The 23,100-nt window shown below is 44.6% G+C and overlaps 1 protein-coding gene across 1 annotated transcript in view; it reads left to right on the top strand.

The window, feature by feature from the left end:
* The first annotated feature begins 3,631 nt into the window (after window positions 1–3,631).
* LOC130112914 (protein sidekick-1-like) overlaps window positions 3,632–23,100 on the top strand; it is a 329,381-nt gene continuing 309,912 nt past the window's right edge. Inside the window, exons 1-4 of the mRNA XM_056280437.1 lie at window positions 3,632–3,641; window positions 3,825–3,981; window positions 8,822–8,928; window positions 9,838–9,985. Of these exons, the coding sequence (XP_056136412.1) occupies window positions 3,632–3,641; window positions 3,825–3,981; window positions 8,822–8,928; window positions 9,838–9,985 (422 nt within the window). The remainder of the gene's footprint in view (window positions 3,642–3,824; window positions 3,982–8,821; window positions 8,929–9,837; window positions 9,986–23,100) is intronic.

The following is a 23,100-nucleotide window of genomic DNA, read 5'->3' as shown; positions in this document are numbered from 1 at the left end:
CTGTTTAACTGACTTCCCCTCTGTTTTTTTGTCCACACTGATGAAGGCCGGGTGGCCAAAAACATTTTGTGGTTTGTCAGACAGACGAGATAGTAAATCTATTGATTGGTATATTTCAGAGTGTGACCCTCTCCTCTTTATATGGTTACACGCATCTAGGATAACGCACCAGTTGGTCCGAGTGCTGTGGCAGCCCTACAAATAGAATTTAAAAAATCCTTGCCAGGCATCTGGGTAGTGTAGCGGTCTATTCCATTACCTACCAACATGGGGATCGCCGGTTCGAATCCCCATGTTACTTGCAGCTTGGTCGGGCATCCCTACAGACACAATTGGCCATGACTACGGGTGGGAAACTGGATGTGGGTATGTGTCCTGGTCGCTGCACTAGCGCCTCCTCTGGTCGGTCAAGGCGCCTGTTTGGGGGGGGAGGGGGAACTGGGGGGAATAGTGTGGTCCTCCCATGCGCTCTGCCCCCCTGGCGAAACTCCTCACTGTCAGATGGTTGGCGACTCCACATGTGTCAGAGGAGGCATGTGGTAGTCTGCAGCCCTCCCTGGATCGGCAGAGGTGGTGGAGCAGCAACCGGGACGGCTTGGAAGAGTGGGGTAATTGGCCAGGTATAATTGGGGTGGGGGGGGGGATACAAAAACATAATCCTTGCCATTTTAATAGATTTTCAAAATACAGACATGAGCTGACTCGCGTGAATCTTCTGCTTACAGCTTGTGGCTACTCCAATTAAAAAAAAATATTGAAAGTTAGAAAATGGTGATTAAAGACTTTTTTTTCTTTTACATTTAAGGATGAGGATGCCATTGCCACTGCCCTGCACTTTGCTCTGACCCACCTTGAACTTAACAACACATACATCCGGATGCTGTTTATAGATTATAGCTCTGCCTTCAACACTATCATCCCCGCCAAACTAACCACCAAACTCCTCTCCCTTGGGCTCAACCCCTCCCTCTGTAACTGGACCCTGGACTTCCTGACCAACAGACCTCAGTCTGTTAGGTTAGGTGACCACACCTCCTCCACCCTGACCCTCAGCACAGGTGCCCCTCAAGGCTGTGTTCTGAGCCCCCTCCTTTTCTCCCTCTTTACCCACGACTGCCTGCCAACTCACTCTTCAAATGTTATAGTTAAGTTTGCAGATGACACCAGTCATTGGCCGTATCACCAACAATGACGAAACAGCCTAAAGGGACGAGATTCAGCACCTCACATCATGGTGTACTACCAACAATCTTGTCCTGTGCAGAAGACGAAGGAGCTGATTGTGGACTTCAGGAGGTCTAGAAGCTGCAGCCACTCCCCCATACACATCAATGGGTTGGAAGTGGAGCTTGTTTCCAGCTTTAAATTCCTACGAGTCCACATCAGCGAGGAACTTTCCTGGACATCAAACACCCAGGCCCTTGTGAAAAAGGCCCAACAATGCCTGCATTTCCTGAGGAGGCTGAGGAGCGCCTGTCTATTCCCCAAAATTCTCACCAACTTCTACCACTGCACCATAGAGAGCATCCTGACCAGCTGTATCTCAGTGTGGTACAGCAACAGCACCTCAGTAGACCAGAAAGCTCTGCAGCGGGTCGTCAAGGCGGCCCAGCATCTCACCAGTACCCAGCTCCCAGCCATAAAAGACATTTATCACAAACGCTGCCTTCGAAGGGGTCTCAGCATCAGCAGAGATCCCACCCACCCCAACCATTTACTGTTCTCCCCCCTGCGCTCTGGGAGGCGCTACAGGAGTCTCAGAGCCCGCACTACCAGGCTCAAAAACAGCTTCTGTCCACAAGCTGTTGCCCACCTGAACCTGGCCACCCACTGAATCTCTGTGGATATTTTTAAATATTTTGTACTCTTGCTGTTTTTTAACTTATTTTTAGGTTGTGGTCTTCATGTGTGTATATCTTATACTGTGTTTGCTGTGTTTGTCTGTGTCTGTCTTGCACTGTTTGGTGAAGCCACAGCCCTCATTTCATTTTTAACATGTGCCTGCACATTGTTTTTAATGACAATACATTGAATTGAATTGAATTGAATTGGATTTAAGTATATTGTGAAAAAAATGACACAACAATGCAAAAGATTTGGAGGTGAAGTTATCACTTCAAATCTTTACATTTGTCGTGACACAAATTTAGCATACTTCAGACAGAATTGATTATTGGTAGGGAAAAATGACCCCAATGTGAATGCAATGAATGCCGCATGAGTGATATTTCTCACTGTGTGTGTATGTGTATGTATGTGTGTGTATGTGTGTGTATGTGTATGGCTTCATTCAGCAAAACCTTTTTGACACATGTTGTAGACATGTGAATAAATCGCTCTGAAGAACATAGAAAGGCATTAGGGGTGGACTGTATTATCTCCCACAGTCATATTCTGAAAGAAGAATGAAAATTAATTTGTGTAATTGGATGTCGACAGGCTTACCTATTTTTGAAGGTCTACATTTTCTGTATTAGGATGTATTAATTTTCTTTAACTTCATAAAATGTTCCATTCTTTGGGTGGAATTATTGCCAGACTCCATGGCAGGATGGAGTGTGATTTGTTGGATTTTGAGAGTTTTTACCAGTAAAAACACGGTAACAGAAACCCTGAACCCAGTGTCAACGTTTATTGTTTCTGATTTGATGAGAAATAGAAACACAATGAGAATATTTTCAGTAAAGCTCTGTGTTGAAATGTGTCTGTGTGTCCATTTGTTGGGGTTGTCATGAAGCTTCCACTAATAGTTAACACTGAAAATATGACCGTCTGTGGGTAAGGCCTGCCATGTACATCCCAGCAGAAGTCACGTGCTTGAAAAGTCTTCGAAAATGATCTCATCATGAAGCCCACAGTAGTTGAGCTCTTGAGTTGGAATCCGTTTTTCATTTTACCACTTCAAGTCTATCTCTCTCCTCCAATCGCTCTCTCTCTCACACATGCACACACACACATGCACACACGTGCTAATTACACTGAAGCAGAAGTGAAGACTCACAAGAGTCCTTGCTTAGATAGGAGGCATCAGCTTGGGAAGGAGAGAAGTTTCATATAAATCCCCACAGACCCAAGCACACATCTGTACCCTCCCGTATAAATAATCCACCGTAGATGGTGGACTTCCCTCCACCGCAAGTAACAGAAAGTCGTCCGTCAGAGAGAGAGAGAGAGAGAGAGAGAGAGAGAGAGAGAGAGAGAGAGAGAGAGAGAGAGAGAGAGAGAGAGAGAGAGAGAGAGAGAGAGAGAGAGACCCTTCAACAGGGTTATGGACCTGTCCATACTGTAGCCAGCAGATAAACCTGCAACCTTCTGTACCCAAACTCTCTCTGCTGTGTGTGTGTGTGTGTTTGTGTGTGTGTGTGATGTTTTTGATTAATTAAATAAATCCCGTTGTGAAAATAAAAACGCCTCTCCATTGTCGTGGCACTCAGACATGCATTCATTTTCTTTTATTGTGGGAGGGGCTTTACTGCAAATGATGGACAGATCTTTCAGCCAATTGCTGTTGAATTAACCGACTCATTTCCCTAAATGCCCAGATGGTGATTGGTCGCGAGCCAGTTACAATCCCAGTACCTATAATTATAATCTGGCCTGGCATGGCTCAAACAACAGCTGCCTTTGAGCAATGTACCGTGGCAAGCACATTAAACAGAAACACTTTCATCTTTTTGTAGTTGTCTAATTTGTTGAAAAGTCTTAAAGTTTGCCAGTCATTCAAGTATGGCAACTGCATAGACCCGTATATACATACGTTTTGAAACTAACAACGAATGAAAATATCTCACATTGTTATTTCTCTTCCTCTGTATGTTTTTCAGAAGTGGCCCCCTACCTGCGTCGAGGGGAAGTGGGGCAGCAGGTGGTGTTGGAGGGGAACAGGCTGGTGCTGACCTGTCTAGCTGGAGGAAGTTGGCCTCTCCAGTACCGCTGGACATTTAACAACAGCAACGTCACTGACTGGTCACCTCAATTTAGGTGAGCTGCACATTCTGGCCTCTGCCTGTCTCACCTACTGGTGGGTCAAGTTTCTGTCGTTTTGTCTAAGCCTCGCTCTCTCGCTCTCTCTCCCTCTCTCTCTCTCTCCATCATGCCATACGTTCATGTAGCATAGATGTCTCATCAGAGCAGTGCTGCAGCAGACAGCGCTGCTTGTTGATGATGTGCATTAGAAGAAGGTCAGGACCCATAGCTCAATGGAGCCAAAGTGAGATAAATAATTACATTAGCACAATAAAAACGTGTATGGTCTGTGGAGGGAGACAAGAGCCAATCAATATATTTGAGCTACCTCTCTTACTTCTCTTTTTCTGTCCCTCCCTCTCTGTCTGTTGCTCTGCATGTCAGTGTATCTGAGTGAACCAGTCCCTCTCGGCGTCACTGCAGCTGTGAAACAAAATTGTTTTTCGCATCATTCAGACACAGGAGGGATGTTGGAAATGTGTATGCTCTCACACACAGGCAAACAAGCGTGTGCACACACACACACACACACACACACACACACACACACACACACACACACACACACACACGTACTCATAGACACACAAGAGGTTTGGGCTGTGTATGTGCCAGGATTTTGTGGCCAGTTATTGTTAGTGCCGGGAGGCGTTGTGTATCACTGGGCTGCCCTTCGGCGTTCTGGCTAGTTTAGTTTGGCGAGAACAGGGCAACATTCACTTGGCAGGTTGCTTTGTTTGTGTGTGTGGTTTGTGTACGACCATCTGTAGCTGTAGGCCTGATGTTGTCGTGATAAAGGGTATATCTTAATATCCTCAGTTTGAGTTTTTCTACACTAAGCACATTTGTGCTTGTATACTTAATGTACTCAAAAATGCTTATGTAATGCCGAATGGACATCGGTAGATGATTTGTAACCACTGTCCACTTTTGTGTGCTGAGAGTCACCAACGAAGAAGTTTTTATGTCGTGAACATAAAATGCACCTAAAGTTTACCAATAGCAAACTAAAGTGAGCACATTGTTTATCAAGTCATGGTTAAAATGCGGAAACAATCAGTTGATTAACTGAATTATTCAGTCAACAGAACATTAATCAGTTGTACTTTTATTTAGCCACTAATCAATTTAGTCGTTTATTAAATATGAATACCAAATATTTGATGGTTACAGCTTGACATATGTTAAGATTAACTGGCTTTTTTAGATTCCTGTCATTATAAAACAAGTACTTTAAGGTTTATTAGCTGCCGGTCAGACTGAGCACAAACTTGGGCGGCACGGTGGCGCAGAAATTAGCGCTGTTGCCACACAGCAAGAAGGTCCTGGGTTCGAACCCTGGGGTTGTCCAACCTTGGGGTCATCCCAGGTCATCCTCTCTGTGTGGAGTTTGCATGTTCTCTCCCATGTCTGCAGTGGGTTTTCTCCAGGTGCTCCAGTTTCCCCCACCATAAAAAAAGACATGCATGTTAGGGTTAATACTCCTGCCTTTGCCCTTGGCCGAGGCATGGCAAGACCAACTGGAGTTGGTCCCTGAGTGCTGCACACTTGCTGCCCACTGCGCCTAGCTACACAGCTAGGGTGGGTTAAATGCAGAGCGTAATTCCCCCTGGGGATCAATAGAGTATATCCAAAAAACAAAAAAAAACCCTTTTAAAACATTACTTCGGACTCTGAGAACTTGTGATGAGCATTTGCCAAATTTTTTTTTTGGGGGGGGGGGGGGGGATTTTCTCCCCAATTGTACTTGGCCAATTACCTCACTCTTCTGAGCCGTCCCGGTCGCTGCTCCACCCCCTCTGCCGATCCGGGGAGGGCTGCAGACTACCACATGTCTCCTCCAATACACGTGGAGTCGCCAGCCACTTCTTTTCACCTGACAGTGAGGAGTTTCACCAGGGGGACGTAGCATGTGGGAGGATCACACTATTCCCCCCAGTCCCCCCCCCCCAAACAGGCACCCCAAATGACCAGAGGAGGCGCTAGTGCAGCGACCAGGACACATAACCACATCCGGCTTCCCACCCACAGACATGGCCAATTGTGTCTGTAGGGATGCCCGACCAAGCCGGAGGTAACACGGGGATTCGAACCGGCGATCCCCATGTTGGTAGGCAACAGAATAGACCACTGTGCTACCCAGACACTCTAAATGACAAACTTTCAAGAATTACTTGGGACTCTGGGAACTTGTGATGGGTGGGGTTTTGTCAATACTTTTGACATTTTGTTGAAAAAATTGTTGATCGATTAATCGATAACTTATCTGCTTTTGTGATTAGCAGTTAGCAGATGTGGCAGGACAAGTCCGGAAAGACCTTTACCAGCAGATACCACAACCTCAGGTATCCTACCCGGGTTCAACCAGGGCTTGTTGTTTGATGCCAGGCGAGGTGCAAAACGGCACTGGCGACTCAGTACGAGTTAGCATAGTAATTGTAAACGAATGTTGTTTGTGAAGGCCACATTAAGATTAGAATCTTCTCTTACCCTGAACAAAGCCACTGGCCTGTTTCCCCCCTTGGTGATGCTGAACGAAGTCATCTTCAGGTGAATTTCCCTCAAGACCTCTTTTCAAAAACATTTGGCTTGTATACGGGACTGTCAGTGACAGGAAACGCAACATTATTGCAGCCTCCTCAACAACTCTATAATTCAATTTGGCTTACAAGTGAGTAATTTTCATGAAAACGAAAACAGTTTCTCTAGCCATCTCCTGGATGCGGTGCTAATAATATGCTGCCTAATTTTGCCGATAAAAGTGCAGCAACCTGCACAATGCGCAACACATTGGTTAACATGAGCAGCACGCGGCGTGTGTAAAGGAAAATAAGCTAGTCCTGTACTTACATTTCTCCATATGCCCTCATCAATTGCCTTCAGGTATGATTTTATTTTGCTCAGAGAATGCAATGAGTGTTAAGTAAATATTGAAAAGAGGCGTTCAAATGTTCCTCATGTGTTCACACTCTTTTTTGCTATTGTACGTAAGCAATATGAAAGCACATATAATGTGTCAATTAAGCAATATCACACTCGAGGTTGTGCTGTTATACTGAATATCAGCGTGGCTGTACGTACGAGGCCGCAGGCCGAGTACCGAAGATAATCACAGCCGTGCTGATATTCAGTATAACAGCATGACCTTAAGTGTGATATTACTTTTATACAACAGTTCCACAATCGCCATTTATTGGTTAACAGTAATAAGCGACAAGAGATTATGATTTGTTTGTTTATTTAATCATTTATCTAGCGCTGCCAACAAATAGTTCCTCAACTGCGCTCTTGAATTCGGACCATTGCCAGGCAACCTGAACACAAGCATTTTCCTGCACAGCTTGCTACTTTGTATAGGTTTACACAGGTTACCGCTGGCTAGCTACTTTAGAACACCTGTGCGGCGGAGTGATACATATAGTTAAAAGTCCCAGTGCTGTTGTACTGAATATTAGCACTCATGGAATGCCTCTGGTTCAATCAAATGACTTGGTCGGAACTAACTGTTGTATAAATGTATTTATCATCATCATCATCATCATCATCATCATCATCAGTTCTGTAACCTATGGAGGTCGTAGGAGCACAGCTGATTCCTCAACAAATCTCTTCAGTTGAGTCGTCATTGTGTTTCAGTAGGGGGAGTACCTGGTGGTCCCTGTCTCCTCTCCAGGTATGGATGGCTGTTGGTTCACAGAGGAACTCACCTGCCCTTTGACGGGTTTTGTTTTTAGTCCTGCTGGGTGTCCACACACCCTCCTCACAACAACCCAAGGGCTGAAGTGGGGGTGCCGGTTTAGTTGCCGTCGACCCGACGGTTGCAGTTTCACGTCGTACCCAGGACTGAAATGTATTTAGACAGAAGGGATGTTTTGGTCTCCCAGAGGGCATGTTTTGGTCTCCCTTGACTGTGTCCTCAAGGTGAATCGACATCATCGTCATCGTCATTTGGCTGCAAGCAGTCAATAGAAGAGACGTTAATAGAAATGATTGGAATCTGTAGACAATGGATTCTTTGGTTGGAATTTAAGACTGTTGTGCATACATTTGTTAAACACACACACACACACACACACACACACACACACACACACACACACACACACACACACACACACACACACACACACACACACACACAGCAAATGCAGCAGGAGCTTTTGTCCAGTCTTGGAATCTATTTCAAGATGTTTTATTATCAAATCCAAGTCAAAATGTTTGTGTGTGTGTGTGTGTCTATCTCATTGTGCATGTATGTTGGCCACATGATTTGGCAGCCTAAAAGTTTAATACCTGGCTGTCTTGGTGTTGGTAATGAGCCCCAAAGCGATGTCCAGTTTTGGGTTGTTTATCCAGTCTGTGTGTGTCTGTTTGTGTGAGTGCGGATGCATACATGTGGGTGTGTGTGTGTGTGTGTGTGTGTTTCTCCACACATATGTGTGTGTGTGTGCCACCAGTACAGCACTAACCTCAATCCCATGCCAGGCTTCCCATTAGAGTCGCACAGCCTATTTAAACCCCATTAAGTCCAGCTTGAACACACAAACATGCATGCACTTGGATATGAGCACACATGAGCACATGCCCTGAAAATAATTTACACTCACACAGACTCCAACACACTTACACAATCACTTGTCCGCCTTCCCTTCTGTTGGAGAGCAGCAGCAACTTTGGCAAGGTCATGAAAAAGGAAATACACACACGCACACACATGCACTCACACCCCCCCCCCCCGATCTCCAGAAATCACTGTGAAAACTGTCTTGCATCTCTGGTTTGCAGTGAATCCACAGCCATGAAACCAACCTGAACATCACAGCCCTGTTTCCTTCTTGTCTCTTTCTCTCCGCAGGTTGTCTGTCCCAATGCTGAGCAGGACTGACGCTGGTCTGTACCAGTGTATGGTTAGAAACAGGATGGGAGCACTCATAGACAGGAGAATAGAGGTGCACGTGGCCTGTGAGTACAAAACACACACACACACACACACACACACACACACACACACACACACACACACACACACACACACACACACACACGAAGCATGTCAAATGAAGTTAGCGAGGACTTGTGAAGTTCCTCCACTGGGTGCAGTTCTGCTCTTTTCCCCCCCATTATTATAATCAACTTTGGAGGCTGCCTCACAAATGCCTTCCACACTTGTTTCTGACTCGTATAGAAGGTGATAATTAGTACCCTTTTCATTTCACTTTTTTATTTTGTTTAATTTTTCACATTGCTCTTGTAATTCGTTTGTCCTATGTTGCTTTTGTCCTTATTTTAGTCCTGTCATACTCACTAGTCAGGTAGTTGGTCTTTTTGATTCTTTGTGTTTTGCGTGTGTGTAATTTTGGTCCTCTAATTTAAAAAAAAGACGAAGAAAATTATTAAAAGAAGGGGAAAAAAAACCTTAAAATGGTCAAACCAATAAATTTTGGTCTACATCTTCTGATGTGAAGCAAGTAAATCTGTTAAAAGCAGTGCAGTGATTTTTTTATTTTTTTATTTCACCACTGCACCACCATATTGTCGCAGTTTAAAACAACAGAGATATGCCTCCCTTGAGATGACGTCCCAGATCCCATCTTGAGCCGTTTTATATTTGCGCTTGTGAGTTGAACATATAAAATGGTTTGTCAACCAATGGGACATGGCCGAGTATATGAACGAAACAGGAAGTGCACATTTTTTGTACCCAATGAAATGCTCTCATGCTAAACGTGCCTGGATGTTGCTGAGTACCTGAGCTATTTCCTTCCTTCTCCTCATTTTGATGCAGCTCGACAATAGTTCCATGTTGCATCTTCATCCTCCTTCTTCCTCCCCTACTTCCTCTCCTTCTTTGTCTCTCTTTCCTCCCGCCAGTCCTGGGAAGCTTCTCGACTGATGACCAGAGGAGGACGGTGACTCAAGGCCGAGCAGCGGTCATTGGACCTCCTCCACTTGCCTCCTTCCCTCAGCCTGTAGTTACATGGTACCGAGACGGACACAAGATCATTCCCAGCAACCATATGTAAGTCTTTAACACACCAAAAACATACATACCCGCACATGCTCACGATGACGCTCTTTCTCACACACACACACACACACACACACACACACACACACACACACACACACACACACACACACACACACACACACACACACACACACACACACAATACATGTAATTTAAATTAGGGGTGTGCACGGGTAACTTAAGATTCATTTATCTGGATGAATGTTGGTATTCGGGAATTTAGACTTGGGGGACAAAATTGAAATTGAAACGTTTTAACGAAAGTGTATTGCCCTTCATATAATTAATCACATCACTGCTATATGAAATGGAAATGGTGTAAAAAATACTAGTGCTATCCTGAAATATTTATCCATCCATCCATTCATCCATTATTCAAGCCTCTTATCCCAACCGGGGTCACAGGATGCTGGAGCCTATCCCAGCAGTCATTGAGCGGCAAGCGGGGAGACACCCTGGACAGGCCGTCAGTCCATCACAGGGCTGACACATTCACACCTAGGGACAATTTAGTATGGCTGATTCACTTGACCTACATGTCTCTGGACTGCTGGAGAAATATATATGTGTATGAAATATTTAGATAAACCAAAATTGTCATCTTCTCCTCTCCCATCATTTGAGCAGCTCTAACACAAAGACACAGAGGCCTATTTCTTTATGTTCTCGATGACACTGCTTTTATTTTAGACTTGGACATTTAGTCGAACTCTATTTCTGTTGGCCTTGCATCCACCTCCATTATAGAGGTGGAGAAACAGTGACAGATAATACCAAAACCTAAGGGTCCTGGTGAAGGAGCACTTGGCTGTTTCGGCAACTTGTGAGTCAGAGGAGAGGATTTCATCAACTTGGCTTAATAGTCAGTTGACTCATATAGTAAACACATCCGCTTTCCATTGTCTGCGATGTCTTGTAGCATAGTAACCTGACTTGGTATTGGGTTTTGAAGTGAAGTTAGTTAATTTGGACTCTATTGATCCACTTATTCAATGCAGGAAGTTATTCTTTTCTTTTTGTTGCCGTCGTTGCTCAGACTGGGAGTACCAACCTGCCATGCACACACCACACACACCATGGCTGGACACCTAACAATCATGTCGTTGGAGTGTGTACATGTTAGTGTTTGGATTTTGTGTGTGTGCGCATGCGTTTGTGTGCGTACGTGTGAGGGTGTGTGTGTGTGGGGGGGGTGTAGTAAAAACAGGTACGATCACAGCGAGAACATGCAAACTACACACCGAAGGGTTGGGATCAAAATCGGGGTCCCTCTTCCTGTGAGACAGCAGTGCCAACCACAAAACTGCTTGGGGCGGCTTGTTGGTTACACTGTGACACTATTACCCCCTGAGTTGGTGCGTAGCTTGTTTTCCACAACCGCGTTGAGTTCTTGAGGAAGGTTCTGTGTGTCCTGTTGGCCGTGTAGTGCCAAGCACTCCAGTATTCACGTGTGAGGCGTTGAGTCATAGGCCTTCTTGTCAACCAGGCAGTTCTCAGGTTGGTCTGTCTGATCTTAGGGTCTTGAGTGACAGCTCTATCAACCCGTACCTGGTGCTTTGACCCCTCTGGTGTTCTTTCCAAAGCCCTTCTGAGTTTTGCTCATGTGCTGATTCATGTGCCTATTCAACTTAGCTGCTATGATCCCTGAGAGGAGCTTCCATGTTGTGGAGAGGCTGGTAGTTTGAAGGTGTTGTACCCCTGTGGGGATCCTTCATGATCAATACTGTGTAGAAATGTCCGAGTAGCATAGCGGTCTATTCTGTTGCCTACCAAAACAGGGATCGCCGGTTCGAATCCACGTGTTACCTTCGGCTTAGTCAGGCGACCCTACAAAAACAAATGGACCGTGTCTGCGGGTGGGGAGTCAGATGTGGGTATGTGTCCTGGTCACTGCTCTAGCGCATCCTCTGGTTGGTCGGGGCGCCTGTTCAGGGGGGAGGGGAAACTGGGGGGAATAGCCTGATCCTCCCACGTGCTATGTCCCCCTGGTGAAACTCCTCACTGTCAGGTGAAAAGAAGCGGCTGGCGACGCCATATGTATCGGAGGAGGCATGTGGTAGTCTGCAGCCCTCCCCCCATGGAGAGGTTGGACCCACCCATTCTTGGCGTGCTCTGCACTGGTCAGCTTTGGTTCTTTGGGGAAATGACTGCTGTATAGAAAACATATTCATTCTTGAACTTTCTCCGTATTCCGTGTCTTCACCTTTAAACAGTAAGTCAGCGCTTGATTTTAGTCTCTGTCCACACGCTCACATTTTAAAATAGCAGATTAAAAAAGTGTGTGTGGGTGTGTGTGTGGGTGTGTGTGTGTGTGTGTTGGGAGGGGGGCGAAGGTGGCAGTGTTGTAGTAGAACACCACCCAAGCTTCTCACCGGTCTACCCAGGGAGATGAGTTGTCTCATGTTGGCATGTCACCTTTCTACTCTGCTCATTTTTCATTGGTCTAATATGCTGCTCCCCACATGTGATGGTTATGTAATATGGGTGCCTTTGATGCCCCCAGTAAGCAAATGAGGATGGGGGTGAGTGGGTGGGGTTGAATCTAATGTGCGTTTTGTTCCAGGGGAAAAAAAAAACAAACCCTACATTTTCTTTTACATCCCTAAAGTTGCCATGCGATGGAGTCTCATTTTTTGGTGAATTTATCACAAGGGCAATCAGTCCGACTGGCCCCAGGGTCACACCAACATGTTCTCAGCTAAGATAAAATCATAAAATAAGGTCTACTACCTCTTTAAATTAGATAATTACGCATCAGGCGGTAGCCTGGAGGGGATATTGCGTTTTAGTGTGTGTGTGTGTGTGTGTGTGTGTGTGTGTGTGTGTGTGTGTGTGTGTGTGTGTGTGTTTGCAGCTAATCTCACATATTACCGGGCCTGTCAGCCTAATATTTTTTTGCACAGTTATGACTATGATCAGGAACCTCTTGTGGTTGCGGCCGGTGAGTCAAAACCTCTGATAAATGTTCTCTCTACCGCCACTCGCTCTCTTCATTCACTCTCTACCTCACTCGTCCAACGCTGCTGTCTGTCACTGCCTGATCTGAGTCAACTGTAGATCTACAAGCATGCACAGTTGCAAATGGTTGATTTAGATCGGCATTGACATTGTCAAAATATTATATATTCAGGTCTGAGTCTTGAAAATAAATGAGAAGCGAGAAACGACAAGCGTATTTTGCAAGTCAGGAAATCATCACTGCTGATCTCAGCACAGGAGAACAGGAGGAACACCGGATGAACCAACAATAATAACTTCTGTCTTTATTTTCTTATTATAGTAAAGCTGGGAAAACCATTTACGCTCATGCCTGCGTGACTCACATCTATGGTTGACTCAGATCAGGCAGTGACATGATCAAGAGTTATTAAAAGAATTTTGCTAATCCAAAAAAATGCAAAAGTTATAAAGGAGCAACATCCTGTAGGTTGCAGTCAAAACAGGAAGTGTTGCATATTCTTGTCGCTGCCCAGTCAGAATCAACCGTGTGTGAGGCGCATAAACGGTTTGCTCAGCTTTATTATAGGATGAAAATCAAGACAGGGTTAGGGTTGGACCAAAAGGGGGGCATAGCAAAGTGCAAGTTCATATTGGTCCACATTCGTGCGAGGGTCCGCCTAGGGGGCTGCACATCCACAGACTGACAGTCTGTGGGTCCCCCCCCCCTTTTCTCTCCAGTTGTATCCGGCTGATGTATCCGAGCCATCCCGGTCGCTGCTCCACCCCCTCTGCCAGTCCAGGGAGGGCTGCAGACTACCACATGCCTCCTCCTATACATGTGGAGTTGCCAGCCGCTTCTTTTCACCTGACAGTGAGAGAGTTTCGCCAGGGGGACGTAGTGCATGGGAGGATCACGCTATTCCCCCCAGTTCCCCCTCCCCCCCCGAACAGGCGCCCACACTGACCAGAGGAGGCGCTAGTGCAGCAACCAGGATACATACCCACATCTGGCTTCCCACCTGCAGATAGGCCAATTGTGTATGTAGGGGCACCCGACCAAGCTGGAGGCAACACAGGGATTCAAACCAGCGATTCCCATGTTGGTAGGCAACGGAATAGACTGCTATGCTACAACACTTGTTTTTTCTTTGCGTGTGTGTGTGTGTGTGTGTGTGTGTGTGTGTGTGTGTGTGTGTGTGTATGTGTGTGTGTCCACTGCTAATCTCTTATACTACTGGGCCTGTCAGCCTAATAATTTTTGTGCACAGTAATGACCGTATGATCAAGAGCCTCTCAAAATTGCGATGATTCAAAACCTTGGAAGAACCTGTTTTATACTGCAATCATGTGCTGATTCCTCGGCTGGTTTTTCACCTAAGTCCAGGCACCGTAGAAGGGGCGATACATAGGCAGTGTCGCCGTATTTTCCCTTCCCCCGTAGGCCAGAAAAAAGGTTGTTTTTCAACCAAGTCTGAGCACCAGAGGAGGGCAGAGATCTGCAGTCTACTGAGTGCACTCTTCTACTTTGAATTCAAGGTACTGCTGGGAAATAAATGGATGAAATATATTTCAGAAAAGTGGACGAAACCTAATTGTGATCCAGACAGAAGTTGTTACACCGTATGTGCCTGTGTGACATTTGGAGTAGGTGTCACCCCTGCGCCGCACACTCACAGCCTGATATGTCCTCATACGTACACCACCTATTGCGAACCCCTCTTAGGAAAGACTAATTTTCACCTCTCTTCAGAGCTCTCTTCTTGTCTTTGCACGCTCTGTCTTCCCCCCCCCCTCGTCCTCCCTCTTCCTTCGTGCTGTCTCTCGCTTCCACTTTACTCCCCCTTTGAGTTCTCCTCTTGCTTGCTTTCGTCTGTCACTATCCCTGGCTGTCCCCCTCTCACTTCCACCCAGTCTCTCTCTCCAGATTCATTACCATTCAGCAGGCCATACTGTCACCCAGCTCATAAACTTCTGTTCCTGACTAAATTACTGTGGTGTAAGTACAAACACACACACACACACACACACACACACACCCATCTACAACACACCCAAACGTGCACATATGCATGGATACATGCTTAGACCAAACTCAGGAGCCTGTGTGTGGCTTTAGTGTCTGTATGCAGTCACGCATGTGAAAGCAAATGCATATGATTGCATATTTAGCATGCATGTGTTTGTGCAAGGGTTTGTCTGTGTGTATGTGTGTGCACGTGTGTGTGTGCACGTGTGTGTGTGTTTGAAGCCACGCTCACTGATCCTGTGGTCCAGCGAGACGGGGCCAGATGGTGCCTGACGGTTGGCTGTCTTCGCGGTGACCGAGCTGATGATGTCGTTTATGAAGTTTATCGATCCGATATGCATCATTCCCAGAGTCCCCGGGCCCATCTCCCCGTCTCTCTGTCTGTCTCTTTTGCTCTCCTGATTTATGTCCACGCACACAGCCTCCTTCCCTCAAACATTTGCAGACATGCACACGCACACACACACACACATGCACACGTAAACACACGCTCGCACATCCTAACAGCCAGTCTTTTTGCGTGTAAGCCCGTCTGCCCACCCTGAACCAACACCCTGTCTGTCTGTCAAAATTCCCAAACTCCCCAGGCCTCCAAACACTAGCCAGCAGAGTCCTTACAAGCTGTCACATCACACACATTCTGCTCTAATCTAATCAAGCCCTTGCCCGCACCCCCTCCACCCCACCTCACCCCCCACGCCTCTATCTCCTTGCCTCCTTGCCGCATCTTGGTCCGGTCTGCCCTCCTCACATCTTCCCTCTCTTAAAATGTCCTTCTTCGCTTCCCTCCATCAAGCCATTTTCCACCGGTGTCTGAAAATCAGACATATTGAGTCTGTTTTGTTTCCCGCCATCCAGCAGCAGTCAATGCGAAACTGCCAGACCAAGACGCTGCTGATGTGGATGTGTATAATTTAGCTGTAACTCGCAGTCCGGGTCGCAGAGGACAAGCCGCTGATGCTAATGAGCTCCGAGGGCCCCTGCACGTGAACACCAAGGAATTCTGCTGGCCACCGGCATCAACAGGACCAGATTGGAAGAGCTGGACCTCGGCTTTGCTTTGCCGTAGCTGGCGTAAATAGCCCACACGGTTTAAAGTAAACATAGAGTGATCCGCGGATAAGCACCGAGCGCAGGGAAGACACCCAAGAAAGCTTGTTGTTTCCATAGACTGCAGGCTTGCAGAAAGGACTGATGTCACAGGTGCTCAGAGTCAGGCCTTATGGGAAGTATTTTTAGTGATTGCGCTTGCCTAAGCAGCCATCTGCTGCAGAGGTGTGTGTGTGTGTGTGTGTGTGTGTGTGTGTGTGTGTGTGTGTGTGTGTGTGTGTGTGTGTGTGTGTGTGTGTGTGTGTGTGTGTGCGTGTGTCCATTTCCAGACATTCATTTGTTTTCATTTATCAAACAACACTTTAATGGTGGGAGTGATTCATTATCTTGTCTCTCTCTCTCCCTCACTTTCTGTTACAAACACACACACATACACACACACACACACACCAGAGATCTAGACAGAAGGAACTTTCTTGCTGTCTGAACTTTATGAGCAGATGTTGTGTGTGTGTGTGTGTGTGTGTGTGCACGCGCGCACGCTTGTGTTCATGTGTGTGTGCATCTGTGTGAGACAGAGAAGGGAGGAAAAGAGAGCAGTTTAGACTGTGTCCAGAAAAACACAAAGGTGTAAATGACGTAGCAGCTGTGTTGTGTCACCATACTACGTTGGACAGAAAAGCCGTCAGGTGATGCAACTCTTATTTCCTGTTTACTCATCCATTTATTTATTCCTTTCTGAACTCATGTTAAGAAAACATCTGCGTAAGCGGAGGTGTGCTTTATTTGCTATTTGAGAGTTAGGCCTGATGACGTTTTGATGAAACTAATATTACCTGCCTGTTTAGTCGTCAGGATGTTTGTCGGCTGTTTTTATAAAAATGACACCACTGATATGAAGTCAGATTGATACAGTTTTACATCAACTTTTCGACACCGTTAACTAAAAGCGGAAGGGAAACGAGAGGGGAGGGTGATGGAAATAGCACAACAATATTTCTTTTTGACGTCTGCTTCAACTCGCTATTTTCCAATTTACGTCCTCTGCCCCCTGCCCCCCCCCCCGGCTCTCCGCGCCCCCTCCCCCCCATTCCATAATTGAATTGCTTCTTTGGTCCCTTAATGTGGTGGAAAATAACAGATTGCATTAAAAATGTTCCACCGGACACTTCTATTTCCATTCCTCCATCTAACCTCTCTCACTCTACCCTCTCACTCGTTTCCTCCCTCGCTTGATCTCGCCATCTCTCACTCCCTCGTGCCCTGCATCTCTCCAGTCAGGTAGATTTAGTTTTTTTTTTTTTATCCCAGTTCAAAGAGAAAATGGTAATCCCGGTATTTCCCGTTGCTCAACTTTTAGCTCACCTTAAATCTAGGAAGGAAAAAAAATCAAACCATTTCAGGGAATGGGTCTTTATTCTTATTTTTTTTACAGCTTTCCAGCAAAGCTATGGACAATTGATTGGTTAAATTCCAGACTGTTTAATGGGTAACAAATCAAATGACGTCTCTATGTTGCTCATAGCTCTAGTAAATTGATTAAAAGACGGCTGCAGTGGGGCGTCCAGGTAGCATAGCAATCCAGTCTGTTGCCTGCCAACACGGGGATCGCCTGTTTGAATCCCTGTGTTACCTTCGGCTTGGTCAGTCATCCCTGCAGACACAGTTGGCCGTGTCTGCAGGTGGGAAGCCGGATGTGGATATGTGTCCTGTTCGCTGCACTAGTGCCTGCTCTGGTTGGTCGGTCGGGGCGCCTGTTCGGGGGGAGGGGGAACTGGGGGGAATAGCGTGATTCTCCCATGCTCTACATCCCCCTGGTGATGCTGCTCACTGTCAGGTGAAAAGAAGCGGCTGGCGACTCCACATATATCAGAGGAGGCATGTGGTAGTCTGCAGCCCTCCCCAGTTCGGCAGAGGGGGTGGAGCAGTGACCGGGACTGCTCGGAAGAGTGGGGTGATTGGCTGGATGAAATCGGGGTGAAAAAAAAAAGGGGGGGGTCAATCAAAAAAAAAAAAAGGCCAGCTATAGTGTGTGAATTGTTTGTACTTTGGACATACATTAAGTATAGTATGTAGTGTGTAATGCATACCGTTGGGGCGTACTGTTTGGTACGTAGAATGAAGTATCGTGCATGTTATTGTGTACACATAAGTTAACATATGGAAGTGACCCTATGTAACAACAGAAGAACTCTTGTCACTTTTAAATTAGAAGAACTTTGTTACTTTTTGTTTGTCCATTTCAATTTAACCTTAGCTTTTATTGATACCAAGGCTGTCTATGCTGCAAAGATTTTATGATGTTGTTAAAAAGTAGGCTACATCTAAATTTGCTGACACCATGGGGAAAAAATAGTACAATAAAACGGGCAGCATGGTGGCCCAGTTGTTAGCACTGTTGCCTCACAGCAAGAAGGTTCTGGGTTCGAACCCTGGGGTTGTCCAACCTTGAGGGTCTTTCTGTGTGGAGTTTGCATGTTTTCCCCGTGTCTGCGGTGGGTTTTCTCCATGTGCTGCAGTTTCCCCTCACCATCAAAAAGACATGCGTGTTAGGGTTAATACTCCTGTCTGTGTCCCTAACCAAGGCAATGGAAAAAAGAACTGGAGTTGGTCCCCGGGTGCTGCACGGCGGCTGCCCACTGCTCCTGGCTACACAGTTAGGATGGGTTAAATGCAGAGAAAGAATTGCCCCACTGGGATTAATAATGAAATAAATGAATAAATAAAATAAAACAGTCAGAAGACTATTGACAGAAGACTGTCAACAAACATGAAGACTGTAAGACAGGCTAACAATGATAAACTGTAGAATTTTTTTTCCATTACCACAGATGTTATACTACTATAACTTTACATGTCATGTCATTCACATTTAAATAGTGATGGAAAATAGAAGGGTTCCCAAAAAATACTGCAAATGTAACATTTGTAAAAACTGGATTAATATCTGTAAGAAAATAGCAAAATTGATGTGGTTTTCAATTGAAGACTTCTCTGTTATTTTACAGGACATATATGAACATTTACACTTACATATAGTAGTCTAATCTCAACTCACTTTTTTTTTAGATCTTATAGACTCCTTTAACCTCATTCAATCTGTTTAAGGGGCCACACATTCCAAAGGTCACATTTTAGACCTTGTACTCTCATCTTGTTTCTCTCCCGAGTGTCTGAATCTGGTGGATGTGCTTGTAACTGATCATAAAGCTGTAGTTTTCAAAGTGCCACTACAGCTCTCTGTTCGTAGTCGCTATCCTAAAACGTGCTCTTGTGTTCTCAACACTAGTTCTGCAGTTAAATTCTGTGATGCCTTTAATTCATCATCCTTTAATTCCACTATAGCCCCTCTCAATCCAGATGCACTGTTAAATTTATTCAATGATCAATGCCTATCCATCCTCAACCAAGTTGCACCATTTAAAACTAGGAAACAAAGATCACATAACCTCCCCTGGCTGAAAGATCACAGTCACGCCCTTAAAAAAGACTGTAGAAAATCTGAATGACAATGGAAGGTCAATAAGTCTGAAATAACACATAACACTCTAAAAAACTAAATGTTAATTTACCAGAAAGCAGTTAAGGATGCGAGATCAGCTTACTTCTCTGAATTGATATCTAGAAATAGCACAATCCTGAAGTTCTCTTTAGGGTAATTGATTCTGTTATTAATGGTCCCTCCACTTCTTTCTTTGAACCCGATGTTGAGCTGTCTGAAAAATTTCTCACTCATTTTTTAAAAAAGGTGGAGAATATCAGGTCCCAAATCCAGCCTGGCTCTTGCATTCTCGCCATTCCCCATGTTAATTCTGCCTCTTTTACTCAGTTTCAACCTATTACAATTTCAGTGTTAGGGAGTACAGTCTCCAATATGAACTCCCCCTCCTACATCTTAGACATCATCCCCCACTAAGCTGCTCAAAGAGGTATTTTCCACTGTTAACCCAGTTATTCTGCAAATTCTTAATAATTCTCAGGGCTCTGGTTCTTTTCCAGAATTTTACACAGGCCATTGTTCACCCATTGCTAAAGAAACCCAAATTGTCCTTGTCCTTACATAACTACAGACCAATCTCCAAATTGTCTTTTTTTAACTAAGGTTCTGGAGAAAGTAATTTCATCTCAATTGATATCTTTTACGAACACTAATAGTATAATAATTGATAATTAATAATACTAATAGGATGCTGTATCACTGAGCTGACAATGTCCCCACTGACACAGTGGCCAGGGAAGGGGAGAAATCCCACATTAAACGGTCCTTGGTTAAGTGTGATATCCTAAATGGGCGTTTGTCAAAGCCAGGAAGATGCCCAAACAGTGCACCAGCCGATCGAAGAGAGGAGAAGGACAACAGCTGCCTAAGTACAAACCAACGGTGATTCCATATGTGGTGGGAGTTTTGGAACAGTTGTGAAACATATTTTCCAAACACTGTGTCTCGCTTGCTTTCAAACCCCAAAACACGCTGTGCCAGAAATTGGTCCACCCCAAGGATCGGATCGCCCAGCACAAACAGAGCAATATAGTGTACGCTGTTAAGTGCCAGGAGGATTGCCGTGACTTGTACATTGGGGAACCAAACAGAAGATGGTACAACGCAGAAAAAAGCGAAGACGTCAGGCCAGGACCCTGCAGTCTACACCTATCTACAGGCCAGTGGCCATGCTTTCAAGGATGAGGATGTGCACATCCTTGATAGGGAGGGAGACTGGTTTGAATGAGGGAGTCCAAGAGGCCATCGGAATGACCATCCCTAAACTGAGGGGAGGGGCCTAAGAGTATATCTGTTGCCATCTTACAGTGCTATGATTGCAACTATTTTCCAATCCTCTGTGAATAGTACACATTGCCATTGTAACTCTAGTTAATGGTCACGGCAATTTGCATATGAAACTGATCGCTGGTTTCGGTCGTTATGCCACTGTATTGTTTAAAAGGGTGGGGATGCGTGCAGTCAGTTGAGACTGAATACATCACTTAGATGAGTGATGAAACATTTCTCTCAATAAACGCTGGGTCCAGATGAATTGATTCACTTTTCTGTGATTTCCTTACCTGGATTATTGAGCATGCTTAAAGACATTATGAACACTAATAGTGTTTTTAACAGTTTCCAGTCTAGCTTTAGAGTACTTCATAGTACCTAGACAGCGCTAGTTAAGGTTACTAATGACCCATTGCTGACTGCAGACAGAGGTGATTGCTCAATTTTAGTTCTTTTAGACTTAAGTGCTGACTTTGACACAGTCGATCACAGTATCTTCTTACATCACTTGGAGACTTGGTTAAGCATCAAGGGTTCAGGTCTTAGTTTATTACACTCATACCTCTCCAACAGAACTTTTTCTGTAGTTCTGGGTAATTCTGCTTCCTCGATGGCTCAGTTGAGTTGTGATGTCCCTCAAGGCTCAGTTCTTGGCCCCCTTCTGTTTTCTATATACATACTGCCTCTTGGCCAGGTTATTCAAAATCATGATGTGCTTTACCATTTTTATGCTGACAACACTCAATTATACATGCCACTAAAACCCACAGATTCTAGCAGCTTAGCAAATCTCACAACTTGCCTCTCTGACATTAAATCCTGGATGTCCCAAAATTTTCTTAAATTTAATGATAAGCCTGGAGTCATTCTGTTCAGTCCCCAAAATTCCATCAGCCCTTTTGGTACTGATCTTGGTGGTCTGTCAAATAGTCTTAAGTGGGCTGCTAGGAATCTTGGCATAATATTCTATGTTAACCTCCGTTTTGATAATCAAATCAAACATGTTGTTCAGTCATATTTCTCCAGCTCGAGGCAATCTCTAAAATTAGGTCATTTTGTATCAATTGCTGATCTACAAAAAGTTGTATATGCTTTTATCTCTTCTTGGCTTGGTTATTACAACAGACTTTTCTTGGGTATCAGCAAGGGCTCCCTCCACCGTCTGCCGTTGGTAAAACATGCCACTGCTCGACTCATTATTGGGGCAATGAGGCATGACTGTATCTCTCCTGTTGCTTGCCTCCCTACACTTGCTCCTTGTTAGATTTCAAATTGATTTTAGAATTTTATTGCTCACTTTTAAGGCCTTAAATGGTCTTGCTCCTACATACATTTCTGATTTATTGACCTGGTATACGCCCTCTCGACCATTAAGATCTGCAAATGGAGCCCTGCTGGTTATTCCCAGGTCACAGTTTGTCACAAAGGGTGATCGGGCTTTTGCTGTTAAAGCCTCCAAACTATGGAGCTCTCTCCCTATTGAACTAGACAAAGTAAGTGTTTAGCTTCTTTTAAATATTTTTAAAGCTTTTCTATTTGTGAAAGCTTTTGCAAATGTTTGTATTTGTTTTTATTGATTTATACTGTTTTTATTTTTATTCCTTCTTATTTGGTCTTGTTCTTTCATTGTTGTTACCGCCTCTTTGCTCATGTCCTTTGGTCTTATTCTTATTTTTGCCTTGTCTGTTTTTTTTTCTTTTGTAAAGCACTTTGTAACATTGTTTTAGAAAAGTGCTATATAAATAAAAGTTATTGTCATTATTATTATTGTTCATGTAATTTTACCAAGAAATCCGTGTAATTTTGCAAAACCGGGAAAACTGTAAAATGAACTCACGTTCATTAAAATATATTGAAAAAATGAACTTTTTTTTTTACAGTGCAGGCAATAGACATTTTCCCTTGTTCCCTTGCTATTTGCAAGGCCTATATGTCTATATGGTATATTATTATATGAAGACTACATGATAGGTTTTATCGTTTGTTAACCCCACACTTTGTATTTTTGGCTTTGTAGTATACACATATCTTTCACATGCTACATTTGCATATTAACATTGCGCAAACTAAAATTTACATACTATTAATATGTAATATAGATAATTTGGACACAGCTAATGTGTGAGCGAGAGAGGGGAAAACAGAGATAAGCAGATAAAACAATAGGACAAAAAAAATTGAATGACTTGAAAGAATTAATTTTGACTCAACCCCGTGTGTGTGTGTGTGTGTGTGTGTGTGTGTGTGTGTGTGTGTGTGTGTGTATATGTGTGTGTGTGTTTCTGTAGATGTACACGTATGTGTGTGTGTGTGCGC

The sequence above is a fragment of the Lampris incognitus genome, chromosome 5 (genome assembly GCF_029633865.1).
Source record: "Lampris incognitus isolate fLamInc1 chromosome 5, fLamInc1.hap2, whole genome shotgun sequence".
Taxonomy (NCBI): Eukaryota; Metazoa; Chordata; class Actinopteri; order Lampriformes; family Lampridae; genus Lampris; species Lampris incognitus.
This window is presented reverse-complemented; position numbering and strand designations above follow the sequence as displayed.